This window comes from Ambystoma mexicanum, chromosome 12 (genome assembly GCF_040938575.1).
Source record: "Ambystoma mexicanum isolate Mex_15411 chromosome 12, UKY_AmexF1_1, whole genome shotgun sequence".
Classification (NCBI taxonomy): Eukaryota; Metazoa; Chordata; class Amphibia; order Caudata; family Ambystomatidae; genus Ambystoma; species Ambystoma mexicanum.
This window is the reverse complement of record NC_090936.1, coordinates 849827429-849847800: the sequence shown is the minus strand read 5'-3', so window position 1 is coordinate 849847800 and position 20372 is coordinate 849827429. Positions and strand designations below refer to the sequence as shown.

Genomic DNA, 20372 nt, shown 5'->3' with positions numbered 1-20372 from the left:
GATCCAAGTGTAGGGGTTGCCAGGAGGCAGTGCAGGTGTGCAACGGGGCGGGCAAGGACCTGGGCCCGAATTCAGAGGGTAGCCAGGTGACCAGTGCATTATCAGATAGGAGATCAGCAGGGGAGAAGAGAGAAGGCAGAAGCAAAGAGGAAGGTCTTGAGGTGTTCGGGAACCGGAAATGGTTCTGCTCAAGTTTCAGAGAGGCAGGGAGGCTGTTCCAGAGGGAGGCACCAGCCGAAGAAAGAGATCTGCCCCCAACTCGTTGCTTGGTGAAGCGACTGACCCTCAAGGAGTTAGAGATGGAGGAGCAAAGAGCTTGAGTAGGAAGATAATTCTGAAGAGAGAGTTGGAGGTATTGCGGACCCAGGCCCCAGAAGGCCTTCTGGACAATGCAGAGGGTCTTGAACTTGATCCTTGCAGCCTTTGGGAGTCAATGGAGAGATTTCAGGGCTGAAGAGATAGGATCCCTGGGCTTGAGGCCACAGACTAGTCTTGCAGTCCTGTTCTGGATGAGTTGTAGAGGACGGAGAGTAGAGGCAGGCAGATTTAAAAAGAGGCTGTTGCAGTTGTCCAGCTTAGAGAGAACCAGAGCTCTGGATACAGTGAGCTTCTGGGTGACGGTGAGGACAGGAAGAATACCTCTGAGGAGGTGCAGTTGGTAATTTGACTTCTTAGAGGTGTTAGAGATGTGAGGAGAGAAGGAGAGTGTGGAGTCGAAGATGACCTCGAGGTGACAGGGAAGGAAGGTGCAGGTGTGCCGATGAGGAGGATCTCAGTCTTACTGGCATTAAGGCAGAGAGCATTGGTGGCACACCACTCCTGAATTGCGGACAGACAATTCAGGATGAGAGACGGAGAAGAGGTGGCAGAGGGGAGCCGGAAAGTGAGCTGAGTGTCATCCGTATAGCATTGAAAGTTGGAGCAGAGAGAAGCAATGCAGTGGGCGAGAGGTGCCAGCTATTGGTTGCACAGCCAGCGAGAAATGTTAGACCCCTGGGGGAACACCACATGAAGAGAGAGAGATAGAGGAGAGGAAGGACCCAAGTTGGATCTGGGAGGGTCGGTCCAAGAGGAAAGAGGTCAGCCAGGCCAGAGCCTGATCAGTGATATGTTATGACCTTAAGTGGGGTCAACTAGTTGAAAGGATACACTGGATGCCAGGAGATCTTCAATGTAGGTTTAATCAGATGTCATCAGGAGATTACTTAAGTTAGTTACAGGATCCAAGGGACTCCCACTGGCTCCCACCACCCAGGCTACATCATTCAACTATCCTGGGTGGAACCTCAACACACACCATTCCACTCAGTCATACCTCAAACATTCCATTCGTGACATCATACATCAAGCACTCATCAAACATACAGGCAGATAGCTAAAGAGGCTAACAGGAAATGGGATATCAATCCTAACACCTCTCTTCCTTCAGACAACAATCCTAACATGATACCCAGTTTATCACTGAGCCAGTGGAGAAGGGTGGCATGGTTGGCCATGTCAAAGGCAGAAGAGAGATCGAGTAAGATGAGGACAGGGGGGTAATTAGCATCAAGGTTAGAGAGCAGGTCTTTGTGGATGTTCAGGAGAGCAATTTCTGTGCTTCTGACTGCTCTGAAGCCAAACTGATGGTCATGGAGACACCCAGCAGATTCAGTGTGAAGGTTAAGCTGAGAGATGGCCAGCTCTTCCAAGTGTTTGCCTAGGAAAGGAGTTTGGGTGATAATTAGTCGGACAAGAGGGGTCAGCTGAGGGTTTCTTGAGAAGAGGGTGCACAAGAGAGTGCTTCAGGGGAAAAGGGAAGGTTCCAGTGGCGAAAGAGTGATTGCAGAACTTGGCCAAGGCTAGAGCGAGGGTGTCAATGTGGTCCTTAATGGTTTTGGAAGAACAGAGAAAAACCTGTTTTGACGAGACTTTCATAGATCGGACTTGTCTAGAAACCTTGTCAGGGGTGAACAGAGGAAAGGCAGAGAAGGGAGGAGGAGAGGTGGCCGCAGGTAGGCCGGAGGTAGAGGAGAGAGTAAGAGAGTAGAAGGAGAAGGAGGAGAGGATGAGAGGGTGGACAGGATGTCCTGGGTTTTAGAGATGAAGTGAGAAGACAGGGCTGTGCAGAGGGCCTGGGAGGGGATAGGAGAGGTAGAAACAACAGCAGGATTGGCCAGCTCCTTGCAGATTTTTAAGATTTTGGCTGAATTGTTAGATGCTGCAAAGACGCGGGCTTGGATGTGAGCTCTATTCTTAGTGAGGACAGAGAGTCGGTATTGCCTTTGGAGCAGGCGGCAGGCCAGTTTGTCAGAGGATGCACAAGATGCCAGCCATTTCCTCTCAGCCACCCTACACTTGCATTTAAGGGTGGCAAGGTCTGAGTTGTACCAGGAGTTGCACTTGGGCTTCAAGCGGATCCTCATGACAGGGGCAAGTTCAGAGATAGAGTGGAGCATGGAAAGGGCTGTGTCAGGATGTGAGTCAGCCAGAGATGCAGGAGGGGGAGAGAAAGTGGCGGCGAAAGACTCAACTGACACACTTTTCATGGGTCGGATGACCGAGAAGGTGGGTGGCAGTGTGGGGGGTAGGCTCGGCCTGACGGGTAGAGAGAGAGAGAGAGAGAGAGAGATGAGAGGAGAAAGTTGTCACTCCAGGAGAGAGGAGTGGTGAGAGGGTTAGAGAGGGGGGGTCTGAGGAGATCAGAACATCCAGAGTGTGCCCTGCAGAGTGAGTGGGGCCAGACAGAAGAAGAAAGAGAGAGAGAGAGAGAGAGAGAGAGAGAGAGAGAGAGAGAGAGAGAGAGGAGTCGCAGAGGTCGCAAAAGAGTCCAGTGGAGGGACAGGAAGCATCCAGGTGGATGTTGAAGTCTCCAAGGAGGAGGAGTTCAGTGGTCGAGGCCAGGAGGGAGGAGGAGAGGTCCGCCCACTCAGAGAGGAAGGAGGGGATCTGACCAAGTGGCCGGTAGATAGTAGCCACATTGAGAGAGTGGCCAGGAGAGAGAGAAAGCCTGCATACAACGCATTCAAAGCAGGAGTAGGCCTGCATAGGAATGATAGACGCAGGAATACACTCCTCGAAGATCAAGGCTACATCCCCACCTGTACGTTTGGATCTGGGCGCGGAGAGGATCTTGTAGCCATCAGGGAGAAGAGCGTCGAAGCTCGTGACACAGCTGGCCGTGAACCATTTCTCGGTGAGACCAAGGACATCAAGGTCGAGTTCTTCCAGGAGACGGCAGATGTCAGAGGATTGTTTGACAGCTGACCAAGAGTTGAGAGTGGCAATGTAGAGAGGGTTGCCACCCTTGAAAGACTTCCGGGGAGGGGTACAAATCAAAGGTACTCCCTGCTGAAGTGTAGAAGGAGTCCGGGGTGGGCAAAGAGTACTGAGGAGAGGGGAAGGTAGCCAAGTAGGAGGATGAGGGCACCAGAGAGGTGGCGGAGGGGGGAGGCAAGGAAGCTGAAGAAGGGAGAGAAGGGACAGCAGGAGAGGAAGGGAAATTGATAATGCTCGGAAGCATCTATCAAAGAGGAGGAGGTTGGCCTGAGGGCTTTGGACCAAGATTGTGCCATTCAGGCAAACATTAATGATGACCTTAGAGGAGTGTAAGGGGGCCAGGAGGCCCTCCCACTGGGTGCCACCATTAATGGGAGAGGAAGAAAAAGGAGAGAGCACAGAGACCATATGAGAAGTCCATAGGTCTGGCGAAGGAACGACAAAGAGGATGATGGTGAGGGTATGTCTGGAGGAAGCGCTGGTGTAGGTATCAGCGATAGGAAGGCCTGGGTTGGAGACCAGGATATCCTTTTTGAACTTCTGGATTGGGGTTGAAAGACCTAATTATAAATGTTCAAAGGAGAAAAGACTGAAGATTATTTTTTCGAAATAATCTTCAGTCTTTTCTCCCCTGAACATTACTGACTCAGCCCACACCCCTACCCACATCACTACCCACACCCCTAACACACCCCTACCCAGACCCCCAGGCCCCAGCCCCTACTTACCTTTCATTCTGACTTGCTGTGTCCCTGCGACGCCTGTGCCTTTTCACTTCTGTGGTGGAGAACCAGATCTGCAGAGTCCTTTCCTTTTTAAAATTTCAGCACAGCTGCAGGGGTGACCCCCGCAATCCCCGCTCACAATATATTGAGCCAGAGTGCGGTGGGACACCCCTGCAGCCTCCAGCACCGAACGCATTATCTGGTCAAACTTTTCGACCGTTCGGATTTCTTGAACGGCCGAATTTCGGCCAAATCACGCATGCAGTATTTTTTCCTCAAACATTTTGGACGAAACCAAACTTCTTCCTACCAGACTTAGTGAGAAGGGCAGGATAGTCAATAGAAAAGCAGTTAGAGAAGATAGGAGAAACAGAGTGCACCATAGAGGATGCAGAGGTGGGGGAAACAGGATAGATGGAGAGGGGTGTGGGTGAGGAGTGGGAGAAGATCAGTAAGGGGGAGACATTGGGGGAGAATACAAAGGGGTGCAAGCAGACGAGACAGAACGAGACAAGGACAAGCAATAAATAAATAAACTGAACTGAGTTAGACGTAGGGCTCATAAGAAGAGCACAACAGAACACAGGGCAGTACGATGAACAACAAGCAGGTTAGCAGGGCATCAGAAACAGAGCAGTTGACGAAAGAAAAACCTAGAAGAAGGGAGAGCACAGCATAACACAAAGCAAAACACAGCAAAACAGAACAGTTGATGAAAGAAAACCTAGAAGAAGGAAGAGCACAGCAGAACACAGAGAATACACCCAAGGACATTGAGGTGGTTGGAAGGATGGACAGGGCAGGGGAAGGCGAGGGTAAGGGCCGACAGGGGAGCAAGGACGCTCAGGGGGGTGCAGGGGTACTGGAGAGCCCGAGATGGAAGGGCGCGAGGCGCATGCAATCAAGGGATTGTGAGGGAACATGTGGGCAAAATATGCGCAGGTGCGAGTGTAGCCAAGGATGGAGGGTGCAAGGAACCAACGCGATCAAGGATTGCGGGGCACCACGCGGGCTAAAGATGCGCAGGCGAGAGCGTGGCAAGGATGGATGGGGCGGAGGGACAGGCGCAAGCGTAGCCAAGGATGGAAGGGGCGCTGAAGCACACGCGATCAAGGGATTGCCAGGGATCATGCGGGCTGAGGACGCGCAGCGCAAACAGGCAAGGATGGAAGGGGCACGGAGGCATATGCGATCAAAGATTGCGAGCTACCACGAAAGTCAGGGATGCGCAGCACGAGTGAAGCCAAGGATGGAATTGCTGCGAAAGCACCCACGTTCATGGGATTGCAAGGGACCACGCGGGCTGAGGAAGCGCAGCGCAAACAGGCAAGGATGGAAGGGGCGTGGAGGTACAAGTGATCAAAAGTTGCCATGGACCACACAGGTCGGGAACGCGCTGCGTGAGTGAAGCCAAGGTTGGAAGTGGCGCCGAAGCACACACGATCATGGATTGGGAGGGACAGCGCAGAGAGGGGACGCGGGGGCGACAAGGATTGAAGGGGTGAAAGGGGAACTCAAGGAGGGGTCAGAGGGGACAGCACAGTTAGGAATCAACAGGGAAGGTGGCGACCCAGCAAGGGGAAGAGGCAGAGGTGGCAGTGGTAGGGGGGACGCAGTCAGAGGAGAGGCAAAGTTGAAAGAGCTAAGAAGTGCAGAGCAAGCCAACTCCCCAACTTCTTACCTGGTGGCCGCAGACAGGAGGGTGAATCGTCCACACTCACTGTCTGCACCACAGATTCCTTCGTCACCAAACACCTGCGTCGGTCAAAACCACTGCCATGTCCTCCGAGGGCTTTGCCGCAGAGGATCCAAACCTCGGATTTTATAGGTTCACATAACAAACGTGTTACATGTAGTCGGGCAGCGTCTCCTGTGAACCTGCATCATTCAACACTGTGGCTTTGTCCTGCGAGGGCTTTGCCGCAGAGGGCCCGAACCTCGGATTTTATAGGTTCGGTAGTGTGGACATAAAAAATGTGTTACATGTAGTCGGGCAGCGTCTCCTGCGAACCTGCATCGTTCAACACTGCTGCCTTGTCCTGCGAGGACTTTCAATATAGCGGGAACACCGTACCATGGTGACCGTCAGACCCCCACAAACATCTGATAGCAAAATGTTATACTACAGTATAAGATTTGATGATGATGTATTTGATAAAGAAGATGAAACAGAGAAACAAATTGTCATCCTGATGAATATTGAAGTTTAGATTGTAATCTAGGGAAAATATAAAAGGCCTGTCCCATGAAACCTTTACTACTTTTGACAGGGAAAGGGACAACTGGAATTCTGAATAAATGCCTACCAACAATGTGATTAATATTGAATGATGTGTGTTGCACTGACGTGCAAAATGGGGGAGTGTGAATGTAAACATTTCCTTTACACCCCACCCTTGTCCTTATTTTATTGGATTTCTGTGCCTCTATTATTTTCCCTTTTAAGCATTCAGTATTACTGTTTAAAGTGATTTAATAGGTTGACATGGGGTAATGGTTGTTTCCCTTTGGACTCTCCAACATGATCATAGGATAGGAATGAAAAGTGCTGTCTAGCAGAAATTGATGCCAAGGTCTTTTAAACCCATGTGGCTGTATCAGCTGATTCTGTCCGTTATGGACAAAGGATCAATCAGAGAGAGCAAATGATGACACAATGGAAGTCATATGTATGCCCCTCAGCGGGACGAATTCTAGAAGGACTTGTCATGTGACGTGGTAACCGGGAATTGATATCAAAGAGGAACTGGATATGAATGAAAGGATGTATTGTATTTGTGGGAGGTGGAATATTCTGCCAGAAGGCCTACTGAGAGTTTCCAGAATGTTCTTAGATTTCGAATCTGTCAGCTGATTTGTGACCTATAACGCGAGTGGTCTGGACGGTGGAGGTTAGAGCGTTCATTCCCTGATGCTGTTTGCTCATCGTGCAAGACAACAATAAAGATTTCTCTGATTGTCATCACCGAAAAACCTGATGTGCGAGCAGAAACATAGAAATGAAAAGAAATTATACAGAGCGTCTGGCCCGAAAATCCCAGGAGAAGATCAACAGTGAATTATGTATTTATTTCAAGCATTCTAGATAGCACTCGCATGCCACATGTTCATTATTATGATGTTCTCTCACTCTCATTTATAATAAAATCATGGTAATTTAAAAACAATAGCAGAATAAAATCAGTACTACCAGTCGAAGCAAATGGAGTCAGCATAAAGCATCAGAGGTGTCCGCAGAGCGGTGAGCCGAGGGCATGCATTGTAGAACAAGATATCTTCCAAATTCACAGGTTCCTAGAAAGATGGAGACAAAGAAACATCACCAGATTCATCTATTATTCCCATTTTACTATGTGCTGTAGCAAAGGTAAGGTGCTTTTTATGACCCTGCTTAGGAGTTCTCAAGAATGTGGCAAAAAATCAGGCAATTATGTAGCCCCAAATTTGGTCTTATATGCTTATTAAAACATATAGGAAAATGCAGTAAAATGTAGTAGAATTGTGGCAATAATTTGCACACCTTCTCTTTCAACAAAATTCATGATGAGGCCCCTAAAATATGGAGCTCTCTCCATTGCTTCTTGTCACCCACCCTACAATTGGGCATAACCAAAGAAACAGTCTCACGTGATAGTAATGACCCCAATGCAGTAGGTAATCCTGTGGTTACTTCGTCAATTTTGTGTTGATTCTACCTTACTCCCACTATTTTACATCTTCTGATTTCCCATAATGCAGTGCTGTTTCCACTTTCTTTCCTCAGCCCCTCTGTTTCCCCCCTTGGTCCTTCTCACAATCCACACTCGTCATCAACTGAAATGCAAACTCTCGGCCTACCTTTACATTTTCTTGTCTTCCTCCTTTTTTCTTCTAGTTGCAGTCTTCTTCGTCACGTGTTGAAATGTTGCCTTCTGGCCTTGCTCTAAATGTCCATTGCACACCCTCTCTTTTCCACTAGCTCTACTCACTTTAAGCGTATTGTCATGGCTGAGGGATAATAGAAATCTCGGGACTCAGAAAAAAATGGTTTTATTACGTTTTATAAAAAAAGTAGCAATTCCACCTTGCATGAGGACCATAGTTTATCAGTCTATCCCCCAGAGCCCCTGAGGCTCCTGCTACTGGTGGTTAAACAAAGGTCATTTGTTTAATATTGATGTTATTTTAATTAGATTCATGACTGTTCAGCTGACGGAAATAAGGGATATGTTGTATATATGTTTCCTTATTTCTAGTTTCTTCAATTTGTTTTACTGTAGTGACATAAACAAAGATTAACTATAGAAGGAAAGTGGTCTATATCTTGAATTATCTTCCACTGATGACACTCTTTGAATGATTATTTCTTTGGACTGGATGTTTTTTTAACCTTTCCAGAGCAGAAATATATTGTACTTTTTCATGAAAAGTGTGGTTTTATAATCCTGGAATCTTGATAGTGTAAGCAGCACTCATTAAAAGTCATTACAAACAAGGTAAATCCTATGGGGGGAAAGGAACAATTAAAATGATGTTGCTGCCTAAATTGCTCTTTTTGTTCTGAATTCTTCCTCTTCCACTACTTGCTAAAAATCTGTTGTACGTCTAGATAACCTTAGATGTTCTGATGGACTCAATGCAGATTTTTTTTTTTTTTATTCTCAATGTTGAAAACTATCATAGGGCCTACACTTAGCATAATTTGTATTACTGGATTCAAATTAATCTCCACCTTTGCCGAATTGGGTATCCATGGAAAAAAGCCTGGTAGACAGATTCTACCTGACTGCCTCCTGATTATGGAAAGGTCACTAGTAACCTCATTGTTCGCTCCTTCCATCAATCACATTCTCTCGGAACTAGCATAAACAATGTAGACATCTATTAGGCAAATTCAAAACATATTTATTTTATGAACAAGGAGCCGAATACACATGTTTTGCTCTCTACGTTCAAGACAGAAACAATAAAAATAAGGAGAAGAACACAATGTGGCACACCCAAAACATGGTAAATCTAAAGACACAAGTAATGTAGCACATATCAAAACTTGTAGTTAAATATTTTGATAGTTATCGAGAGGTTGATTTCTTGAAAATAATCTACTTTGGTAGTTAGTAGAAATTAGGGCTAAATTAGGGCTAAGGGTAAGCTCAACCCAGATTTATCTTCTTAAATGTCAAGAGGGTATTGGTGACAGTTTACTGTTGGTTAATATTTACATGACTGGTGTCTTTAGGATTGGTATTGTTTATCATTTTTCTTGAAAGAAATTGACGTAATCATCAGCGGCATGTTGGTGAAAGGCAAGAGACTGTATGTTAATATGAATACTGGTCCCCAAATAAGCTCTGAAATCGGCTCCGGTGGGCAGCCATTTTAGAATTGATCTTTGACACTCTGCGGCAAATGTTACGTTTTAACAAGAATAGACTGATACCTGAATTCCTGACATTGTTCTGCTGAGGCTTTATCCTGTTGGAAAGTAATCAAAGGGCCACATTGTATCACTGCAGAGTTGTGTTTGCATGTTGGTGTGTGCAGACAGGTATGTGATTGCATGCGCAGACGAGAAATGCACGTCTGGAGGTATTTGTTTACGTTACTGGGTTTTATATAAACATGGGTTGTTGGCACTCTCAAAGCTACAAGGAAAGCGTGTTGGGTTTGGTTACGAAGGACAGAGGAGGAATTCCAAAATTGCCGTTGTGTTGATGCGTGTGCATTAGACAGAACAGGAAGGAACCATGTTCTGTGCGCTGGTATGTTTCAAGGTGTTTCTCTTATGTCCTAGATTTAAATGCTAGCAATGTCTACAATAAATGAAGCTACAGTAGTGCTGTAGCGATAATTGAATGAATGTCATTGAAAGATGAGAAGGCTCGAGACCATGGGAAAGGATTGGAATTGTATAGACCAGCAATATCAAATTCCAATTTGAATTGTTATCCAGATCCCTCGGCCGAAGTATCATTATTAGTGACAATGTTATTAATTGTGCAGAATATGTGCTATGTTGTCTTCACCATCTGTAATCCAACAGATCATGATGTTTTTATAGCAGACTGTTTTGTATTTCAAGGTTAGTATTGAACCATTTTAGAGCCCACTGCCCAGGTTAATGGTCCTAAGACAACAGTGACTCTATTGAGGCAAATGTCAACTTTTACATGTTGGAGCCCTGCTGGTAAGGGTGCCCGCGCTATTGGAGCTTGGGTGACCCGAGGAGTTGAAAATGCAAGAAATAGACTTTCATGGAGAAATGTCAAGTGTAGCATGGTAGTGCCACCCACAACTGCTCCTGAAAAAACTGGGGTGACTGGTTAGATCAGACAAAAGGATACTCAAACCATCCAACTGCAAAGGTGATGTCTGCCCACCTAAGCTAATCAAAGAAGCTGCAACTGAACTTGCTCCCTTTATCACTGCATTTATCAATGCCTCATTTGCCTCAAGCACCATGCCCACCAGTTTGAAAGATGCATGTGTACTACCACTCCTAAAAAGGCCAACGGTGGACCCCAACATCCCATCCAACTATCGCCCGATTACTACTGTCTCTTTCGTGCTGAAAATAATGATGTACAGCTTGGTGCAAGGTTGCAGGTTACAGAATGTCATACATGTGAAAAGTTAACAAGTAACAACTAGAGAAATAGCAGTCAAGGATAGCTGCGGCAGGCATGTCGTTAAACAAACAGGAGCAGGTTCATTCAATCATTTAACATTTGTCGCTATCAACCAACTAATCACATTTTGCCTGAATTTGGTAAAGGATTGTTCTGTTCTCAATGTGACAGGTAACTCGTTCCACAATTGCGCAGCTTTGACTGGGAAGCTAGTTCCGCCTATGGTGGTGAGTTTGAATCGGGGTACATGAAGGCAATTAGTATTAGCTAGTCTAGTTTGCCTAATAGATTTCATTCTGGAGAATCTGTCAGCTAAATATTGAGGGGCTTTGTTGTTTAAAGCTTTGTGTGTGAGGGATACTGTTTAAAGTCAAATTTTCTCATAAGTGGTAAGCCATTTGCTCCATCAGCCTCAGTCCTACCCACGCCAGTCTCCTGTGGTGTCCCACAAGGATCATGCGTGTCACCGATGCTCTACAACATATTCACCAAGCCTCTATTTGACATACTTGACCATCTGGGTGTCTCGTATACTAACTATGCGGACAACACCCAGATACTCATCCCCATCACTGGTGATTACGTTGCAGACAGCAAAACACTGAATTACATCTACAGTGTCATACAAATATGGATGGCCAAACATGGTTTATGTTTAAACGATGATAAAAATGAACTACTCCTACTTGGCTCCCCATCCAAATTGTCTAAACTAGATTCTGCCTTTAAAACCTTCATTATCGATGGTAACACAATCAATGTAGCAAATGATGTAAAAACACTAGGTATTTACCTTGACTCATCACTATCTCTCACGAGACAAACCAATGCCCTAGCATCGACTACAGCATACAGATGCAAGCTCATTACAGCTTGTCACCCATACCTATCTACAACCAACTGCATATCAGTAGCAAGAGCCTATTATCTATGCTCAACTATTGTAATACGCTCTACCTAGAAAGTTCCAAATAGAATATAAACAACATGCAAGTCATGAAGAATAATGCAGTTAGATCTGCATGTAATAGCCCAAGGAAACACCATATTTCGTTGCTAAACAGAATTTAAACTTGCTAAACATCAAGCAAAGAATCAAACTTAAAACACTTGCTCTAACACCTAAGTGCTTATACAACCAGGCACCCATATACCTTTGCGACACTTTCTCACGCCGCACTTCATCACAACCTAGTAGAATAGCTCAAACACACTGTGTCATCATTCCGCGCTTCAGCCAACAACGGCGGGCAGAGTTAGCTTCCCTTTCCTCGCTGCCAAAAACTGGAATGCGCTCCCCATCTCTATTAGAGCCGAGTCTTCTTTCATGATCTTCCGGAATACGGTTAAAACCTGGCTCTGGAACCAGGAACATAACTGAGAAGGGATATAACTTTTATTGTAAATACCCCCTTCTTGGATAGAACTGTATATTCACTGCTTATACACTTGTGTTCTTATTGTACAATACTGTAAAGGTAATGTGTTTAGTACTGTAAATGTAACTGCCTATTGCTTGTACATATTTTTCTGTAATTGTGAACCGATAACATGTAAGAGATGCACTCAGTTGCCTGAGGGTCTTGACGCGCTATACAAATAAATAAATACATGTACAAATACTATCTCACGATTAAGGTAGCACCAGGGCCCAAATGTGGAGCAACTGGGGAAGATGCTCTCAGTAGATTTAGCATGCTCTTTGGGAGAATTGTGTATACACAGTCTTTAAGCCCAATTACACACAGTTCAGGCTGATTAGCTTGCTTTGTTGGACAAGCATGCCAACTAGAAATGGCTTAAGGCATCTCCTCGTGCCCCAGCATCGCATTCCAGACTCCCCGTCTTCCACCCATTGTAAGAGAATAAAAAGCACAGGCGGCGCCCGCTTCAGCAGTGTTAGCTGAGGAACATGCCTAGGTCGAACACAGAAAAGAGCTTCTTTGAATACTGGCTTCTACTTGTGGTTAAAGCTTGCATTCAAAATGTCATAATTGGCTGGCCACCTCTAACCATTCTCTACTGGAAAATGTACGTATTGCTCATATATTGGCATTCTCACTCGAAAGATCCTTTGCTCCATAATTTGTCTCAAATGAAGAACGACAAAACATTCTACCTACGAGGGGAATAGGAAGGAATTCATGATGACTGTGCCCTATAAGACTACTAAATACCTTCATTGATGCTGACTTTATCCAAAATTGAAAACATTTGAAAATAAGAGCACTATTAATTACCAGTTGATCTGTTTATCTTCACAGCGTATGCCGTAGAGGGATATTCAATTGCACCAATTATCCTTGCCCTGCTGTTTGTACAGTTTATGGTGATCGACACTACTACACTTTTGATGGGCTGGAATATGATTACGTCAGTGAGTGCCAAGTTTATTTAGTGAAGGTAGGAATAATATTGTAGATTGTAATAATGTAGATTTTGGCTCTGTTTGACTTGAATGAAATGGTTAAGTTATTGGTGCTGTTTTATCTTGCAATTATCCCTACAGTTTTCCATGTTCAATATATTTTAGTAAGTTTTGTTATAGCTAGATCACTGGTACATACTCATTTGCATAATCTTAATATTACTTTTTTTTACCACAGTTCTCAATGTTTCAATTTTTTTTAAAGAAGTGGTAAACGACCCATCTTAATATTCCTTAGCCGCCAAACAATGTCAATGAGATGCACATGTGAATACCTACCAGTTCCCTAATGAGAATGGCAGTATCAACACATTACTAATTATTCAGCATTATGATTAGTACAATGCACACCCACATTGTTAAATTAACCAAATACAGAGCATTTTACCCAAGAGTTTATTTACAGCTTCGGCACATGCACAACCATGAACAGTTCTTAATCAACATTTCACCAACATGTCACTTGCTTGTGGTGGAATGTGTGGGTAAAAGTGAATAACATGTATACAGTGCTATTTAAAACTACCCATTTAGTTGCCTTACTAGCAAGAGGTTGATCAGTAGTAGGTTTTACATTTACTATTTTTTTAAATAAATTAATTTACAAGATGTATATGTCATGGTGGTGGTGGTGATACATATATAGCTATTGTTAAAAAAGGTTATTAGGCCTAGCTACTGGATTGGACCGAATCAAGAGAGGTGCAATATGAAACGTCAGTGGTAAGAAGAGGATGGCTTCTTCTTGTTTTTAATAGTTTAACGTCTTTTAGGTTGCAAATCTCAATTCGGGACACTCACAGTTCTGGCAGTTTTAAGTATCCTGGCACTTATAGCCTGTCTCCTTAATTGGCTGTCTCTTATTTTCGTCCTCAATTCTTGGAGTTTATCTTTCGGAGGTCTACAGGCCCCACATGCATTTGCACAAAAGATCTGGGTTCTGGTAGTAGTGAACACAGCCGCAAAACTTCCACCAACTGGCCAGTAGGCTGTGTGAGTCTTGAGGCTTTACTTTTACTCTGGCCACCTCCCCATTTCCTACTTGACACGTTGCCATGCTCATATATTGTTTTGTGCCTATAAGGACCCCTCTTCCATCTCTCCTCTTGTCTATTTGTATGTACCTTCTTGATGCTCGGCATCATGTTTGTACCATCATCCTTACAGGCTCTGATCAGTCAGGCCTGTTTCTGTTCCTCTATAAACTCTTCTTCAGTGTTTCTCCTAGCCTCTTTCTGATGCTCCTCCTCAACTTCCTCCTCTCTATAGTGTCTACCCCAAACTCCTCCTGGTGTCTCCTTCCTCTTCCCAATGTCTTCTCCATCTGTCTATTGGTGTTTCCTTCCAACTTTCTCTCTCTAATGTATCCTCTAACCATTGCCCATGGTAATTTCTTTTAACCTCCTCTTGCACATACATTTCTCCATCAACCCTGTCCCAGTGTTTTCTGTTCTGTTCTCTCACCCCTTTCCTTCTCCCTCCAAAGTCCTACTCCTGCTCCACCTCAGCTTCCTCTTTCTTCTCACTCCAACATCCTTCTTCTGCTCTACCTAAGCCTCCTCTTTACTCCTCCTTCATACTTCTGCATCTGTCCTTCAATCACCTCCGCCAGTCAAACTCCTATCACCCACACCACTCCAAGAATGCCCAGGGTTTTATCAGGCTCTGTTCCCTGCCGATGGGCTGCCCTATGTGGTAGCTCTTGTAAATATATGTGAGACTTTATGTAGCGTGTGGAATGGTGCTGCAGGGATCCGAGGTTAAATTCACCTGTTTCGAATCGGGAGACGTCAGACTGCATGGCAACGCAGACCAAGTCTTGTGCTTATTATTCTGCCAGGTGAACCTCCCTCACATAGCATTTCCCTCTTAGACTCCTGCACCAACTGCTCTATATGAAACACTGCAAGCACAGCTCTGCTCACATTTGGAGATGCAATAATGATTACAGCTATCTTTCCTACGTTGTGCTGCCTCATTCGGATGGGGATCCTTTGACAAACAAAAGAGCTTTGATCCACTGCATGGATACAGTACCACTTAAAAGGGAAGGCAGCAGGTGGACATATGTTATGTTCTGGTGCGTTATTATACTTTTACACAGTGCCAAATCACCTCTGTAGTAGTTTCAGGGTGCCTAGGCTTGGCTGTGTAAAGGGCATACCTTGCCCCACCAGGGATTAGTCCCCGCCAGGGTTTTGTAGACCTTAGTCTGCTGGAAGAAAGAAAATGAGGGGGTGGACGCTAAGGGGATGGGAAAGCAAGAATTGGATGCTACAAACAAAGGGTGGGATGGATGCAGCTCGGGAAGAGTGATTTGTGATAGCATAGTTGCATGTCAGTCATGTTTGGTGGACCATGGGCTTACAAAAGGGAGGAAGCGGATATGTCCTAGAGTGTTGTGACAATTGGGTTGTGTTTCCAATATCGCAGGTGACAATACTCTGGCCAGGTTCTGGGTAGAGGCGGGGTGGCCCAGGGATCCAGCATATAAGTCCTCTAGGCACATAAAACAATGACCTATTTTTTTTCTTATATTATTTGTTTTGTTTTAATTATTGTAAATTTTAGCAAATAATACGACTTTATATACACATTTGAGAAACATCAAAACAAGTATATACAATTCTTCAACAGAGTTTAATGATAACGTATAAAGAAAGATAATGAAAGAAAAAGAAAATATGAATAAAACCATTAATCTAAGATCTCTATCACTTTGTCATAGAATTTTGTTAAGTAGTAAATCAGATTAAAGTCGTTTCCATGCATGTAACGCTCCCAGAATAACTTCGGGTTAGACAAGAGAGATTAGTGTATTCCCCAAGTACTAAAGTGCAAATAAAATCAAGACTTATACATTCAACCAGCACATGTTAAATCGACTCAATGGTGTCATCTCCACAAAGTCTGCAAAGTCTATCTTGGCATGGAATTTTAAGCTAAGCAACTACTACCTCTAATGATGCTGCTAAATAAAATGTTGTTTTGAGAGAGAATTAGTAGTCAGGTAGATTAGTGTGAAGCTGTATATATTTAATGCAAGGACCACTGTTGCTATTGCATGCTAAATTGATGAATGCTCACTCGTGATCATCGGCTGCCATAGTCATTTCAACTAACTTATTGTAGCGAGCATAGGTGAAACTAGGTACCTCACTTGTTAGTTAAGTTGTCCACCATGCCGTAGTTTTATTTATATGGTTAATACAAGAATTGCCTAGGAATGGAGTCAGGTGGTCAGAGGCCAGTTCCAATGTTGACAATAGGGTTTCAGGGATTGTATTGCGACATTTCCAGTGTAGCAATATCAGTTGCTTGATAAGTAGAGACTCTAAACTATAGACCCCAAAATTCAAGAAAGATATATTACACGGAAGTCGAAGAGGGGAGATTAAGTTAGGATCTCAGGCATTTTCTTTTTAATAGGCCACGGTCATGTCTCTGCTTGTCTTTCCATATTTCCACCCCGTATGTAATACTAGGACGTATTTTGGCTCGATAGACCTTAAGAAATGTGATTATGGTATGTCTACCGTGTTTGTGTGAACCATTTTGGAGAGCACCAAGTTGTTGAGTGGTCTTCGAACAAACCGACTCCATCAGCGCTGTCCATGAAAGTTTGACATCTTCTGTGATACCTAAGTATTTATAGTTAGAAACCTTTTCAAGCTTTAAGGTGTTCCGATGCCGAGTATAAGATTTAGATTTGGTACAGTCGGGAGCGAAGGCCAGGATTTCTGTTTTATCTATGTTGATTTTAAGGCCATTGGAAGCAGTATAAGAGCCCCGAGAATTTAATTGGGCTTGAAGTCCTTTTGGAGTATAGCCCATTAAGACTAGATCATCTGCATATCCCAGCAAAGATATGTTAATGGTCCCAAGTTTAGGAGGTGTGATGAATTGCAGGAATCTGCCACTTCTCTCCAGGGGGGAGCCTTTCCCTGTGAGGCCAGGGTGGTGAACCTGCTACGCAATACCCTCCATAGGATACAGGCAAGCAGGACCTCACTGGCAGGGACTCCCCCCTTTGCAGACAAGGTCTCCCGACCTTATAAGGAACGCCCTAAACACACCAGTAATAAACCTCCAAAAATACTCATTTCAGTTCGGATAAAATATTCAAAGTGAATGAAAAGAAAGAGAATCTTTACTGGAACCCTCATACTCATCCCAGTACAGATAACATTGAAAGTGAGTGAAGACGAGGAAATTCATTATTGGAATACTCATACTCATCTCAGTACAAATAAAGTACTATTCCAAGATAACAAGTGTTGTGGGAACTCTTGCTTACAGGGAAGAAGGGGTGAATGTTTTGAGATATTAAAAAAACAGCAACAGGGTGAACAGAGAAACCCTGAAGACTGGAATGAAGTAGGAAAGAAAGACATAACCCAAAGTAAGCCCGCAGACTGTGATACAAATATTAAGAATTTAGAAAGACAAGAAAAAAGTAATAAAATGCAGGGAAAGTCATCCAATCAGAGAGAAAGAAAGAAAAATCAAATAACAGTCAAGGGCGAGAGCCTGAAGAACCCAGTGTCAGAATTGTGGGACTTAATAAAAAATGGTTACCAAGAACTATTTGAGAATCGCTTACAGAACTGCCTTTGGTGAAGAACTAACCTACAGGAGAAGGGACTTATTCTCCTGACTTATGTTGTTATAATAGTGATAGGGCCTGAATAGCTTAGTTGGGGCAGTGGACTGTTTATGAATTGGACTCTCACTGACAACTGACGAGCACCTTAGTTAGTTTGTTAGGTAGGGAACACCCTTAGGATAGGCAAAGCTAGGTGCTCAACCCTATTGTTTAATAAAATAAGCAGTGAGATGACCAGATTACAATGCTAGACCGCATGGCTGAAAGCCTGATGGTAGCAACAGCTGAGTCCATTGGCTTTGACCTCTAAAGTACCTGTGAAATAGTAATACCATCTGGCGAAAGACACTTAATCCCCACTGCGTTAGCTACACGTAAAGAAAAATACATAAGGTTAGCCTCGAAGTCAGGGCTAGCCTGGATATATGGGCTAAATGTAATGGCAGGAATCATAGATCCCGATTACCGGGGTGATGTTAAAGTCCTACATAATCACAGGAATAATCCATACACAGTGAAGGAGGGGGAAAATTGCTCAAGGGATACTAGAGAAAGCCTTGTTCCCAGGTCCCCCGGAGGTACAGATCCAACAAAATACTGATAGAGGTTCTTGAATATTTGGAGAAGCAGATATATACAAGAAAGATAAGTCACCAGTAGAAAATGAAGAAGTTGGTCTCCTCCTTGATTTAGCGTTTGCTCAAAGAAACAACCCCATACTTAGTGAAGCACTCCTGGACGAAGCAGGATGAAATCATGCTGGTCCCTTATTCTTCCTAAGAAAGGGGCTACTTTTTAAAGGAACCACCACTTGAATGGATTGCTTTTCTCCCACAGATTCCTCATCAGATAGATATCCCTTCCATCGTCAGCTGCTCGGAAAACTGTTCGAAATGAAGGAGCTTAGTATACCTTAGTTCCTTTTTTCTGTGTGCTCAGCACGCTGCTAATCAGAACAACCTTCTCTCTCTCAGGGAATTATCTTTCGGCCAACTAATTTTTTGTCTTGTTTGACGAGTTTTGGCAGAATGTCAACTCCCAAGGTGTTAGGCTTCAAAAAATGCAAGGACTGTAGTTATAAGATGTCCATTATGGACTCACAAAGTGTCTGAATGTAATGCCTCAGTGTTGGTCACGTCACTGAGGACTACGGTTCATGCATGAAAATTAACCCGAAGTCGCTGCTGGAGAGAGCTGCGAAACTCATGGTAGGTTGGCCTCTTTCTAAATCTTGGACCGCTTGACCGCTCGGTTGTAGGAGTTCGACACGGAGGGACCCACTCCTGAAAGGGAGGATAGGCACCTTAAAAAAAACAAGAAGCGCTCACATTCATGCAGCCAATCATCACCCTCCTCCTCCCATGAAAAGAAGCAGCGTCATTGATGCAGGCACGAATCTGGTTCTTCTGAAGAACCCAGGAAGTCAGATTCGGTGCCTTTCATCTAGGGATGAGTCAGAGGCCTTTAAAGAGCAGATGCTCGTCATGTTTAAAAAAGCAGCTGCAGATACAGTTGACACCTCGAAGCAGCAAGCTCCAGCGGCTCCAGTAGTGCCTGGAGACCCCAGCTCCAAGGAGACCATGTCAGCAATGCGAGGCAGGCAACTTTTGATGATTGGTCAAAACATGCAATTTATATTAAATTGTAAATGATATTAAATGCCTTACTATCCCTACTGATGATGATTTCCCTGCCTAACAAAACTAAGAGGAAACACTCTAACACAGGATGGCTGGCTCTCACACTTAAACATCAAATATTCAAAGAAAATATATGGCAATTCAATTAACATGAACAGTAATATTCACAGTTTCTTGATAAGCTCTTAGTAACTTGGGTGAACTCCCTTCACCATGATTCAAGGTCAATTCAGCTCCAATGTTCAACAAAAAGAAACAATGAATTCCATGTAGGTGATACAGTTTCAATGCAGTTCTTGCTGTTTCAATGTCAAGGTAAAGTTTTGTTAACCAAAGTTCCACCAATAGCCAAGCTTTTCTTCTTGACGAAATACAGACTTTACACTTCTTCAAAATAGTATCAATGTTATTCCCAAACATGATACTTTGCCATCACTTCCAGTCATTCAAGAAGACTTGCCACAGTTCAAAAGAAATACCACCTCTAGAAATGTTAGTGGAACACAAATCTTGGTTAAATGTTGTTATGTCTCTATCCAAAAGGTTATGATTCACAATAAATATCTTTATCAGGATGACTTCACAATGCTGCTGCTTCCAGTTCAACAACTTCACTTCTACTGCAGTTTACCATGAGGTCATTCTCCTCTGCCTCATAGTATTCCACTTCACTTGTGCTACTGAATCTTTCTTCGAATGGGATTGTGTCCTCCGACGTATTCCTTATCTTTGTTAGTTCCTTATCTTTGATAGATCATCTCCCAGCTTGCTGGCCTCGGAAAACATTTTCAGTAGAGGGCGCTGCGTGTCGACATCCCTCGAGCTGATGTCCCTCGACAGTCTCCGTATCGGCGCCGACGTCATCACACGTATAAATAGACTCACGCAGTGTCCGTTGCTCAGTTCCGTTTTTCCGCGCTTCGTGGGGCCTCGGAATATCGTTGCTCAGTTCTTCAGTCAGATATACTTCATTATTCCTTGTGAATACCGACTCATATTGGATGGTTTCCCCACCCGAAGCGACGACTCCATGGTCCGGCTTCAAAAAATGTCAAGACTGTGGAAAGAAAATGTCGCTGACGGATCCTCACAGGATCTGTGTGTGGT

At 44.1% G+C, this 20372-nt stretch overlaps 1 protein-coding gene across 1 annotated transcript in view; it reads left to right on the top strand.

The window, feature by feature from the left end:
* Positions 1–20372, top strand: part of OTOGL (otogelin like) — a 1792821-nt gene that overhangs the window by 916107 nt on the left and 856342 nt on the right. Inside the window, exon 25 of the mRNA XM_069629328.1 lies at positions 12856–12994. Coding sequence (XP_069485429.1) covers positions 12856–12994 — 139 coding nt within the window. The remainder of the gene's footprint in view (positions 1–12855; positions 12995–20372) is intronic.